At 37.7% G+C, this 13,282-nt stretch overlaps 1 protein-coding gene across 1 annotated transcript in view; it reads right to left on the reverse strand.

The window, feature by feature from the left end:
* The window catches only part of LOC112050905 (probable multidrug resistance-associated protein lethal(2)03659), a 61,381-nt gene that overhangs the window by 28,702 nt on the left and 19,397 nt on the right, over nt 1-13,282 (reverse strand). The window contains exons 2-8 of the mRNA XM_024089317.2: nt 6,692-6,863; nt 6,229-6,291; nt 5,533-5,609; nt 3,687-3,789; nt 2,159-2,263; nt 1,744-1,846; nt 695-926 (exon numbers count right to left, since the gene is read on the reverse strand). Coding sequence (XP_023945085.1) covers nt 695-926; nt 1,744-1,846; nt 2,159-2,263; nt 3,687-3,789; nt 5,533-5,609; nt 6,229-6,291; nt 6,692-6,771 — 763 coding nt within the window. The 5' untranslated portion in view covers nt 6,772-6,863. The remainder of the gene's footprint in view (nt 1-694; nt 927-1,743; nt 1,847-2,158; nt 2,264-3,686; nt 3,790-5,532; nt 5,610-6,228; nt 6,292-6,691; nt 6,864-13,282) is intronic.

A 13,282-nucleotide genomic window follows, 5' to 3' on the forward strand; every position in this document is an offset into this window, starting at 1 on the left:
GAGCAGTTAAGACGTTCGCTAAGAACGGATTTTGCGAGAGGGCTGGATTGAGGACGTCCACTAATTATGGTATACCTGTAGACTTGCCGTCAAATAGATTTGTTTGATTTCTTGAGAGAACGGAGAGCGTTATCAGTAAGAGCAAATATGCTGGCTCGCAGGTTTGCGTAATGTTCTTATGCCGTTAAAATTACGTTGTTCAGAGCATACTGCACTAGTTTCTACACGTGCAGCCTGTGGGCCAAATACTCTCAAAAATCTTATAACGCTCTCCGTGTACAATATAACAACGCATTCAGGGTGCTGATGGGGTTTCCCCGCTTTTGTAGCGCATCGGGGATGTTCGCGGATGCGCGTGTTGACTGTTTTTACGCCACAATGCGCAAACGTTGTGGATCCTTGGTGCGCAGGGTGCGGGGCGGCACCAACAGCATTCTTGCAATGATTGCGAGCAGGTTGGACTGTAAATATGTAAATCACTGCTGTTCCATGTCAAATGGATTGGAGCGGCAGTGACACACATATTACTAGTATGACTTATTTAAAAAAAAAAAATAAGTTATATTACTATAGTTTATAAGTTACTAACACATTCTATTTTTATTTTTACTAACATAACTATGAGCCTATTGAAGCTTGAAATAAATATTATTATTATTATTATTATTATGTAACGTATTACTGGGCCGCTCACCTTGAAGCGGGATGAACATGAGCAGGAAGGCGACGCCGATGAGCGTGGCGACGCCGATCTGGCGGTACATGAGCCACACGATGATGACGCTCTCGATGGGCGTGCGCACCAGGTCCACCATGAACAGGCTGGCCATGTCGAAGCGCTGCGCGTCCGTCGTCAGCAGGTTCACCACGTGCCCCGCCAGCCCCTCGGAGGCTTTGCCGCCCGCATTCAGGTCCAGTCGGAGCAGCTGGAATAAACTGTCGTTTTCAAATCCCACGCCAATACAATATTATGTTGACAAGAACCTGGAAGGTTCCTGAAGAAATCGAGTTTGAGCTATATTCGTCTTGAGGAGTACTATGTCTTTATATGGTATCCAGGATCTGATAATGGAGTTGGGAGATGACCATAAGAACTCCTTTATCCATAATAAAACGACATAATCTTGCCGATTTTGAATTTGTATGACTCGTACAAGTCAAACATCGTTTCTATATGATATCCAGGGTCTAAAGGTGGCCATAGGAAGTCCGTAATAAAACGGCACAATCACATCGAGTTTGGACTCGTTTGATTTGTCTTAACATGTACTTTGACTTAAGATGGTTTGTAGGATCTGATGGAGCTGGTAGGTGGCCATGGGATCTCTGTGATGAAACGACGTAACCGCATCTAGTTTCGTCTCGTTTAATAAGTTCTTCGGTTCCGGATAATATCCATATGCAACCCCATTTTAAATATGACAAATATGACTTATATTCCCGATTGCCTCCAAATAATCATAAACACTATTTAAATGATGATAGTCTGGCCACTATTTCACCACTGTAAGGGAAACTGGCTGAAATAATGCCATTTTGTTTATAGCCAAAGTTATTAGAACGTCGCTGCCATATATGAAATACTTATCAAGATGTCACATAAGACACACTCACCATAGTTCCGTCATAATATCCAAGGCGACATAAAGATTATACGTCACATTTAAGACGATTTCTTTTTCAGATATCACAGATTTCTCCATGATTTTAGCAGGGAAGAAGAGTAAATTATGTCGAGCATACCTTCCTGTACACGAGAGAGCAGCAAGCTACCCGTATCTTCATACTCATGTCCAGCAGAAACAGTAACATGGGATGCATCATCGCCGCATTGATTAACATGAGTCTGAAATAGATGGAAAAACACGATGTCTAGATATTTTTCTATCGCCGCAATATACCATTTATAAGCATAAACCATTCGTATCGCCGAAAACTACGAAAGATTATTTTAAAGTTCTAGAGTAGTTTTAACCATTTGCAATATACAAAATTAATCTATAAGAGTTTTACGTGCTCTGTAAAATGTAAGATACTCTGCTAATTTATTAAAATCTTCCACTCTTCTTAATATTCCTGCCTTTCTAATATTTTGTTTACGAAGTCTAATAATCAAAAGCAAAATGAAAATTAATGTGGTCAGTATAGTAACACTTACCCTACGACTCCTGCAGCGTACAGGTACGCATGGTACTTGTCCATACCCGCGTGGGAAGGTGAGAAATAATTTATCAAACCTTCAAGGCACAATGGTATTGATAACCTAAAACAAAATTGCTTCCTTATATTTTTATTTATAAATTTAAAATATTAATTACTAATTAATATTTGCATTTATTACACTCAAAAGCCATAGAAAGCAGGGATTTAAAATTTAAAATGTGACAATATGTAATAAAGTTTTTTTATTAAAAAGTTATGTTTAGTTTATTGTAGTGACTAGTGTTAAGTGCTGCCATAAAGATAACAGGAACAAAGTGACACAAAATATCAAACAATCATTAAAATAAACGTTATTGGAATATCATTATATATGTAAAAAATCCTATTAAAAAAGAAAAACAATAAAAGCCACCATAAAAGATTGAAGTAAACCATCACTTGATTTGCTTTACTTTTTTTTTAAGTCGGGTGGTTACGGGCCTGGAGGCTTGGTCTCCCGAGTAAGACGTGGGGGAATTAGATCCCCCGGTTGCTTTACTCAAGCAAGTATTATCGCCGTATGACTTGCGGTACGAACGGCTTCAGTGTGCTCGTCCACATCTCTTGTTGTGTAATTCTTTATGGGTTACTTGAGATAGGTGGGGAGAGTGACTTGAGTGCAAAAGTGGAGTGTTTGATATCAGTCAAAAGATCTTTTAACCCTACACACATCGTTCACAAGTACGTGACTCCACTCAAGGTCATTCTCTGCCATTCTAGGCTCTTATTTTGGTTACAGTTTGATTTGTTAATTAAGTTGTCAGAAATCAGTTTTCTTATATTTGTAATCACTTTTGAGTCCACTAAAACAAGCGAGCTCCTACTAGTTAGTTCACAATCACACAGGTAAAATACTATGTATTCGGCGCTGGGCTTACTTGTTGTGTCGTAATGGGGATGATGACTAGGTTTGAATATATTGATTTTTATGATAAATTCGAGTAAATAGGGTCAATGTTAACAAATTTATACATAAAAAGCAAAGATTGTCTGGATATTTGCAAAATAAATGAGATTATAAAATTTCACAGGTCAGCGTCGTATGCATCGCATCAAACGGTTTTAGTACCTATTCTTTGTATTAAAAATCATACAGTTTCGTCCACTGATCCGCATCGTACGGCTTTTTTTTATTCTTTACAAGTTAGCCCTTGACTATCTCACGTGATGGTAAGTGATGATGCAGTCTAAGATGGAAGCGGGCTAACTTGTTAGGCGGAGGATAAAAATCCACACAACTTTTGGTTTCTACAGGTACCGAAGCCTCCCACCCATCCCAGTCGGGGATCGAACTCAGGATCTCTGTTTTGTAAATCCACCGCGAATACCACTGCGCCACGGAGGCCGTCAAAATCTATATCTAGGTAATCGGAAGATTTTATCTACCGTAAAATTAAAAATCCAAAAATCCGTTTGATGCGATGCATACGATACGTACGATGCGTATCAGTGGACGCCTGCCATAAAAAATAGCGACAACTTACCTAATAACACAGTCAATAATTGAAAACACTAAATTAAATGTCAAAAACTTGAATCCGTATATATTTATTATTGTTCTTAGTAATGAAGGCTTCTTGTCTTTGTCTGAAACATAAATAAAGAACACAAATTTAAATATGTATTTAAAAGCGAAAAGACACTCATCACGAAATCTCGAAAACCTCTTTTCGGTTTCTACACGACATCGTACCGGAACGCTATATCGCTTGGCGGTACGTCTTTGTCGGTAGGGTGGTAACTAGCCACGGCTGAAGCCTCCCACCAGTCAGACCTGGACCAATTAAGAAAATCTCAATCGGCCCAGCCGGGGATCGAACCCAGGACCTCTGTTTTGTAAATCCACCGCGCATACCACTGCGCCACGGAGGCCGTCAAAAACGGAGTCTTTATAATCAAAAGCAAAGCCGCGTTCCGACAATAGAAAAACTATAAATATTTATGTAAATAGGAAGTGTGAAATACACGAAACAGATAAGCCTATACAATGTCAATAAAGAGTAAGGAAATATAAACTTTTGATAAGCCGCGAAATATTGATAACGTAATCTTTATACGTTGGCATTGATTTTTAAAACAATCGTTAACATAACTTATACTAACTTGGCACCTGCAAAAGTTTAGTTGCACTTTTCGCAAGTAAAAACGTTCCTTGTTAGACCAACATTGGGACAGCATTGCTAGACATAGGTATGTCTAGCAATGCTGCCCCTCGGTCCCTTTTTGAAGGGTTTTTTTAAATAAAATAATATTTGCCATATATTTTAAACCTGACCCCTTCGAACTAGTCGGGAAAGACTGTATTAGCTGGTATTAGGTTATGTTAATAGACCAACATGGCGTGGATCGAACCACCACCTCTCGGTGATGAGTCCGAACGCTCTTACCGATAAGCTATTGAGGCTATAAATGGCTCTAAATTAAGGCTGTAATTTTGTTACATTTATTAGGTAGAGTTCGAGGACTACATAATTGATGAATATCTTAATGATAAAGATAATATGAGGCCGTTGGACCAGCTTCCAGCGGAAATTGTAACGATATTGACTATTGTAAACTAGCGGACGCCCGCGACTTCGTCCACGTGAAACCCTACCCCTAAGTATCCTATGTCAGTCTCCTGGTTCTAAGCTACCTATCCACCAATTTTCAGCTAGATCGGTACAGCCGTTCTTGAGTTATAAATAGTGTAACTAACACTAAATTTTCCATAACTCTGGGGCTATATTATTTACCGAAAGTAATTAAAAATGTTCAAGTAAAATGTGTTCTAATATTAATATTTTCGGGGTAAATAATAATTTCTTTTGAAAGATCTTAAAAAGGGCCCCTAATGCGCATCCCCATAATTAACACGTAGTCAAGTTTTACATATTTTAAAATGCAAGGCGTATTTTAAGATAAAGACGCGTGTTACATGGATAGTCGAAATTATTTGAATTACTTTGTATGAAAACATAAAAAGTTGATGAAATACTTCCGAGCATCCTGTATATAGATTACAATAATGTACGATGAATGATTTTTTTTAAGAACGAGTTTTTAAAAGAGCAACTGTTGAATTACTTGGCGGTTCTTGTCAACAGAACCTGCCTTCCGAACCAGTTGTTAAGTCTTTACAAATAGTCAAACTTGACGTTGCAAAAGTGCTTATAAACTAAGAATACTTGAAAGAAATGAATTTTGATTTGATTTACTATCGAGCTCTCATCCATGTGTCAAAGTCTTAGGCCACCATAGCCATGCTGCTCCAATGTACCAATGTACGTATGCAGTAGCATGGCTAAGCATCAAATCCAAAGTATTCAAATAGGTTGATAATGATGATACCTTGTTTCCCTAATTCTTTCTTCCACTGTTCGCCCATAACGTCGCCCCGCGGCGCTGCTCGATGACCCGGTGTACATCTGAAATCAATATGGACAAATATATCCTACTAATAATATAAACGCGAAAGTTTGTATGGATGTTTGAATGTTACTCATTAACGCCGCTAATACTGAAGCGATTTGGCTGAAATTTGGAATGGAAATAGATTTTACTCTGGATTAACACATAGGCTACTTTTCATCCCGGAAAAATCCATGGTTCCCGCGGGATTTGTGAAAAAATAAATTCCACGCGGACGTAGTCGCGAGCGTCCGCTAGTTTTTTTATACATATTAAAGACATAATAATATCATACTTTGACTGTGTGGCGTCTCACCCAATGGCGTGCATTTCATTGATACTAACTGCTTACTCATTACGAGCATATTAGAGAAGAAATTTTCCATTTAGTGAAACTTTAACTCAGTTTCTACCCTAAAATCCTTGTGAAAGAAAAATCTAAAAAAAATCGAATTCCAGAGAATTCATTATTCCGTAATAGCATGGGTGATATTGTCCAGTTGTGGGATTCGAACCCAGGGTCGTGAAAGGCAGCGTCACTACCTACGGAACCACGCTGCCGTTTAAAATCGTCACGCGCATGCAAAGTCACGCGCCAACGCTTACAAGGACAATCAAAATAACAAAGTAATTTACCTGTACATATCTGATATGTTTAGCTGTCCTTTCCGCCCTTTCACAAAAATCGGTCGTGTGTACCTGGAATTAGCATTAAAAATACATTAAGTATTATAATAAGAAACTGAAAAAAAAATCAAGGTGCTAATAACAACATACATTTTTTCTCAATTTGCTCATTGGGCTCAGTGGTTAGCCTATTTGATTTTGGATATTGAAGTCCTGGGTGCAATGGGTCTGGTCTACTAATATTATAAAGCTGAAGAGTTTGTTTCTTTGTTTGATTGATTAAACGCGCTAATCTCAGGGACTACTGGTCCGATTTGAAAAATACTTTTAGTGTTAGATAGCCCATTTATCAAGGAAGGCTATAGGGTATATGTTATCCCCGTATTCATACGGGAACGAGAACCACGCAGGTGAAACCGCGCGGCGTCAGATAGTGAGCTATACGGCTCCAAATAAAAACCTAAACACTTACCAAAAACATATTTTCGAGATCCAATTTGCCCTCTCACGTGGATTCTGTTTCCTCTCGATATCGAAGTATCCGGGATCCATATTGCACTGGGTTCACTTCACACTTCACTTGCACTTTAAACACTCACTTCACCAATTCACTTTTTCGAAGTCCTTGTCATCGTAATTATTATCTGGAAAAAGAAAAAAAAATATTTATAAAAATTAACTTTATTTATAAAATCGCAAACCGATATTTTTGTACCGCCTGTATCTAGTATGAAAGAATAGAAATTAGAAAAAAAATGGTTGTAGGTCGAAGGCAACGGGTTAAGTTTTAAGAAAAAATAAATAAAGAATTAACCAATTTACTTTATTTAATTAAATGAAAAACAATGAGACGTGAAATCGTTCAAGGAAATGCGTTTTCACGTTACTAATCCAAGGTAAATAGCCGGTTTTAATTGGTAGGTACTTCTAGTAGGCAAGTATTGGTTTTGAGAGGAGAAAAAATGTCGATAGATCTTTTTATTTCAAAGTATATACCAGTCTCAATAGCTCAAGGGTAAGAGCGGTAGGACTCATCACCATCGATGGTGTTTCGATTTTGACGACCTCCGTGGCGCAGTGGTATGCGCGGTGGATTAACAAGACTGAGGTCCTGGGTTCGATCCCCGGCTGGGCCGATTGAGATTTTCTTAATTGGTCCAGGTCTGGCTGGTGGGAGGCTGCGGCCGTGGCTAGTTACCACCCTACCGGCAAAGACGTACCGCCAAGCGATTTAACGTTCCGGTACGATGTCGTGTAGAAACCGAAAAGGGGTGTGGATTTTCATCCTCCTCCTAACAAGTTAGTCTGCTTTCATCTTAGACTGCATCATCACTTACCATCAGGTGAGATTGTAGTCAAGGGCTAACTTGTAAAGAATAAAAAAATTAAAAAAAAAAGATCCCCGCCCCGTACGTTTAGTGGTATCATGTGTGTAGTAGTTAAAAATATTAAGTACCTATAATAAATCATAAAAAAAATAAAGTACATAATAATCATGAAAATTGATTAACTACTTTATTATCAGCACTCACAATTAATAAAAATAGTTTATATGCTATAACACCATTGTAATAGTATTATAACTAATGCAGTTACGCTAGGTAATTGGGTATTAAGCAGATTTAATGAGCTGTTATATAGTTTTTTTATATTATTCTTTTTAGCTATACGTTTAATAGCAGTTTCTGCAATCACCCCGGGTGGTAAAAATGTCCTAACGACCTAATTATGATCACTTTCACAAAATTTGTGAGGTTGTAACAGCTCTAATAAAGACTTAAACCCAAATGTTTATTCTTTTAATTTACACGTAGTGTGATGCCGCGTAGAAACTGATCACAGGTAAAATTTGGGTAGAATAAATTCTGCTTTATTTTCCCTTGTGGACTACGCAGTTAAGGGATAACTTATATTACTTTTAATAATATTTTTCTATAATAAAACGCAAGTCAAAGAAAGAGAAGTCAAGTCGATTTTTTAGGTTACGAATAAAATAATAAAATAGGTTGGTAAAAATTAAATTAATATAAAAAAAATGAGTAAAAGTAATGGACTATTCGGGAGATATATGTCCCTATGTCTATCCCACTTCTGAGTAAATCTAAGGATACCTCATATTACTTTGAACCTTGAGTGTAAATGCACCGACAGTATGTATACACATAGCACATGCATAGTACATACCATCGAAAACATAGGCAATCCGTTAAAAAAAAAAACTAGTGTCTTAGAATACGAGATATTTAAATATATTTCCCCGAATTTCACTGTAACAATCAAAGCATAACACACCTTTCTTTGCGTACAGACCGAAACTAATTAAAGATAATATTAGAAAACACGCGAATATATCCTAAAATACAAACACTACGTCATAAACCTTACAAATAATATGTACAACGCTATCTGATAATATGGTATTGCACAACATTAGGTATTTATGCTAAAAATATTCAAACTACATCACTGCTCGGATAGCGAGCAATGAGGAAAAATGTAGGTACAGGAAAACTGTTGGACTAAGTTAATTTTGGGAAATTACTTTTCGTTATGTAATGTGTAAATGGCGACATTCGTTATTATCAGCCTTTTTACAGCCTGCCACAGGACCAGGCCTTCTTCCTTATAAGAGAGGCAGTGCCGGATTAGTAACCAGACGACGCTTTAATAGATTATAGCCTAATCCAGGACTAGAGATAGGGGATATGGCGCTTAGGCCCAATATGCTGCTCCAATTTAGCGGACAGACGCTGACGCAACGACCAGCTCTTTGGCACAAGGCTTTCGCAAGTATACAAACTGATAATACATAAGTATATTCCCAAATAGACCCGTGAACGGAATCGAATCTGGAACCTTTCTCGTATACACAACAGCGGCAACAAGTCAATAATTAAAAAAATTAAAAACCCGACTACCTAACCTGCTCGCATCTAGTCATCCGCCTCGCGTATATTGTATAGCGATTAATAAATAACGTTTTTCTAATTGCAGGTTTTTTTAAATATGGCCATGATATACCATTTTGAAATCCTCTTGATTAGCCCTTGAATTTGATACCCATATTGCAATATTCAAAAACAATTTTTTTTTTCGCCTCGACTCTATAGCATCTCACAGTCGTCGTGTTGGTTTTTTTTTTTAATTTCACCTATCTAAGAACACTTGGGTAAACAAGACGAATCTAACGATATCTTAAATACGTAAATTCATTCAGCGGTTTGGAAGATATGAGGTAATAAAGAATATTACATACATACATACATACGTACAAGATACGGGCGAAAAACATAACCCTTCTTGCAGTCGAGTAAAAAGGTCAAAAGCGTGTCCGGATCCAGTAACACGTGTATAGATACGAGAATGCGTCCAGTTTAACACGTGCTATGAATAATATCATGTCATTGGCATTAGCTCATTAGTCACAATATCACACACGCGCCACTCTACTTGTTTGCTCGTAGACAGAGAACTAAATAGACAACTACAGTTAGCCTCAGAAAACAGAAAACTCCAGAAGGCGTAGGAATGAAGCCCTTTAAACTACTCTTTTTTGGTGTAATTTCACGAACAAGCGATTCTGTGCTTGCCGTGTTGTGTGACGTGCTATACAGGTACAATTTTTGGACACAATGCGTGCTTTATAATGACAGCTGAACGTGGCTTCTGGTGTTTTTTGTATTCTGAGCTGCGTACCGTTGTCAGTCAAAAGATGTACCATTTCTACATACCAGGACGGGGTTATACGACCGATTTTCTTATAGGATCCGGTGTAATGTAAACACCTTCGCCCGGTTTCTGGCTTCCGGAAAAGCTGCTGGTCTAGCGTGATGGAAAGCCGGCGTAAACACACTACACTTTATCACTAAACCATTTTACCATTTTTTCACAAATATCTCGTATTTTAAGGATAAAATGCTGTCTCTACAATGTGCAAATGCGATGTTTTTATAATAATACTAGCGAATGCCCGTAAGAAAATCAGTGTGCGTAAGTTTAAGAAACCTAAGCCTTCATCATTAATTTATCTATTGATGAAAACAGCATGAAATTAATTCAATAGTTTTTGAGATTTATGATTTTAATTTTAATCTGCTGTGTATTGGTATCTGACCTGAAATAAAATGATTTTATTTTATTATGTATATGTATGTATATGTAATGTATTTTATTATGTATGTAATACTTAAACGCTCAACAAAGACGCTTGTGAATTAGAGCGAAAGTTCTTTGAGAGTTACGACCCGTGGCTTAGTTTCGTTAGCCCTATGTAGGTATATTATCTCCCTAGCCACCAGACAAAGTAAACACGAGACAAAAGTGTACACTACATGTGTCATTATCGCCACTTATTTTCAGACGAGATGGAAACTTTTCTTTGTGTATGTTGTAAATTTATCTTTAGTCATAACATCAATAGCTTCAGGCACCGGACTATAAGACGTATTACTCGTTAGATAGCTTTCAGTTACCGGACTATGAGAGGTATTAGGTTTGATCTCTTCTCGGACCAAGGTGCGTTGGGAACCCTCGTAACTTTAATTTTAAGATTTCGAATGATTATTATCACCATTATCTTAAGTTTAATATTATTGACCTGACGTTTCAAAAGAGCTTACAAACTAAGCCTATTTGAAATAAATGAATTTTGACTTTGACTTTGACTGTGATCCCCGCGCTTTGGTTTATCGTCATACAACTACCTTTGCCTTTAGATTAAGTAGAGGGAACATGACAATATTATGAACCATATACCTTTCGGCTTAACGGTATATACTCATAGCTATTGAGAGTGAAATGACAAGAAAGTATATATTTCCCCACGGTTTCACGCGCGTACTTTGCTTTTCTGTGGGAATTATGGGATAAAATGAAAAAGCCTATGACACTCACAAATAAAGTGGCTTTCTATTGGTAAAAAAAAAAATTGGCTCAATAGATCCAGAGATTACCCCCTAAAATACCACAAACTGTACCTCTTTATAATATCAGTATAGACGAGTTCCCCTGTGTGTAACCCTCTATAAAAGCGGAATATCCTATCATGCATCGTTTGTTATATCTGAATAGGATTGAATAGAATGGAGAAATGTTTTTGGTGAAAATTGTTAAGCGGTTAAATTTTTTTCGACATATTAACTTTTGTAATTTTATTTTATTGTAATTAAATATTTGTAGACCTGTTAATAGTGAAACATGGTTACTTATTACATAAGAACATCTTTGTATAATTAAACGTACCTAATGTTTCTTGCAAATAATTTTGATTTTGACCTATTTTATCAACGTAAATAACGCGAGTGAAACCGCGTTACATGGCTAGTCAGAGATAAGTACAGATGAATCAAACGGGGCGCAACTAAGTGAGCATAACTGAGTCGTAAAGTCACTGAATCCCATAAATATTGTCATTACCATAGACAGACGTCATAGACGACCTTCACGCTAAAGTGATTTTTTACAAATTCAAGCATAAAATCAACTTGATTCGTGAAAATAGCAAAGTGATCTCTATTAAAGGGAGGGTAGAGAATCTTTTAGATCCGCGTGTACCCTAAATTAATACGGCCCTTAGCCTGTCTCGAATTACAGGTATAGTGGACAACAGCACCGCACCCACGTCAACCAACCGACACATTAATAAATATAATACAAAAACCGGACAAGTGTGAGCAGACTCGCCCTTTTTTATTTTTTATGCTAAGTGATGATGCAGTCTAAGATGGAAGCGGGCTAACTTGTTAGGCGGAGGATGAAAATCCACACTCCCATCGGTTCCTACACATCGTAAACGTTAAATCGCTTGGCGGTACGTTTTTGTCGGTAGGGTGGTAACACAGCCGAAGCCTCTCACCAGCCCGACCTGGACCAATTAAGAAAACCTCAATCGGCCCAGCCGGTGATCGAACCCAGGACCTCCGTCATGTAAATCCACCGCGCATACCACTGCGCCACTGAGGCCGTCAATGGTTGAACCCATCGAAGGTTCTATTCGTCGGATCATTATAAATAGTTCAAGAACCGAATGGCGCAATTTTTGCCGACAACTGACAATAACACATTAATAAATACAATACAAAAAACTGGGCAAGAGCGAGTCAGACTCACCGACCAATGGTTCCGTACGTAGGATCATTATTAAACAGTTCAGGAACCAAATTGCGCTGTTTTGACGAGCTTTACCTGAATTTCAGACCCCCGGTTTTTAAAAATGTAATCTAATAAATATAAATGCGAAAGGTCATTCCTCACGATATCTATAAAACCGCTTGACGTATAAAGTTTAAATTTGGCAGGGAGGTAGTTCATAGGTATTTGAGGTCCACTAAGAGCGGATTTTGCGAGAGGGCCGGATTAAGGAGGTCTAAGGGCGGAAGAAGTCGCTGGTTACAAATGTTTATAACGATGTTGCTGGTCTTTATCTCCGTATTCCCCACGCAAGCTTAGCTTATACATCACGAATCTCATAGTAATCTTATACTATGAGATTCGTTGTGAATGTAACTCCTGTCATCTCTCGTAACGTCGACCTCGCCCAGCTATCAAACGGATAAGCACTATCACTATCGATCGGATAAATAGATAGATTGTCATTCATACTATAGTCTGTATAGGATTATCTAATAGACATTATCTACAACGAAGCGAAATAGATGGATTTTTGCAAAGTACCTATATGTATACAAGCTGACGCCGCGCGGTTTACTCGCGTGGTTCTCGTTCCCATAGGAATACGGAGATAATATATAGCCTGTATGCCTCGATAAATGGGTTATCTAACACTGAAAAAAACTGAGATTAACGCGTTCAACCAAACAAACTCTTCAGCTTTATAATATTAGTATAGATGTAAAAGATTTCATAGTTATTTTAGGTAATACTATACAACGAAAGCCTGCTATGGCCAGACATACTTCATTTTCTGAATACTGAAAATGCCAGCCTATAATTCTGCTACTACCGTAGGTAGGCACGGTAGCCTATTATAGAGGTTGGAAACTTGCATATTCCAAGTGTCCAGATCTTCAACTGCCCAAGTATAAAAGGTAAGTTTTGTGATATT

Source organism: Bicyclus anynana, chromosome 8 (genome assembly GCF_947172395.1).
Source record: "Bicyclus anynana chromosome 8, ilBicAnyn1.1, whole genome shotgun sequence".
Lineage (NCBI taxonomy): Eukaryota > Metazoa > Arthropoda > Insecta > Lepidoptera > Nymphalidae > Bicyclus > Bicyclus anynana.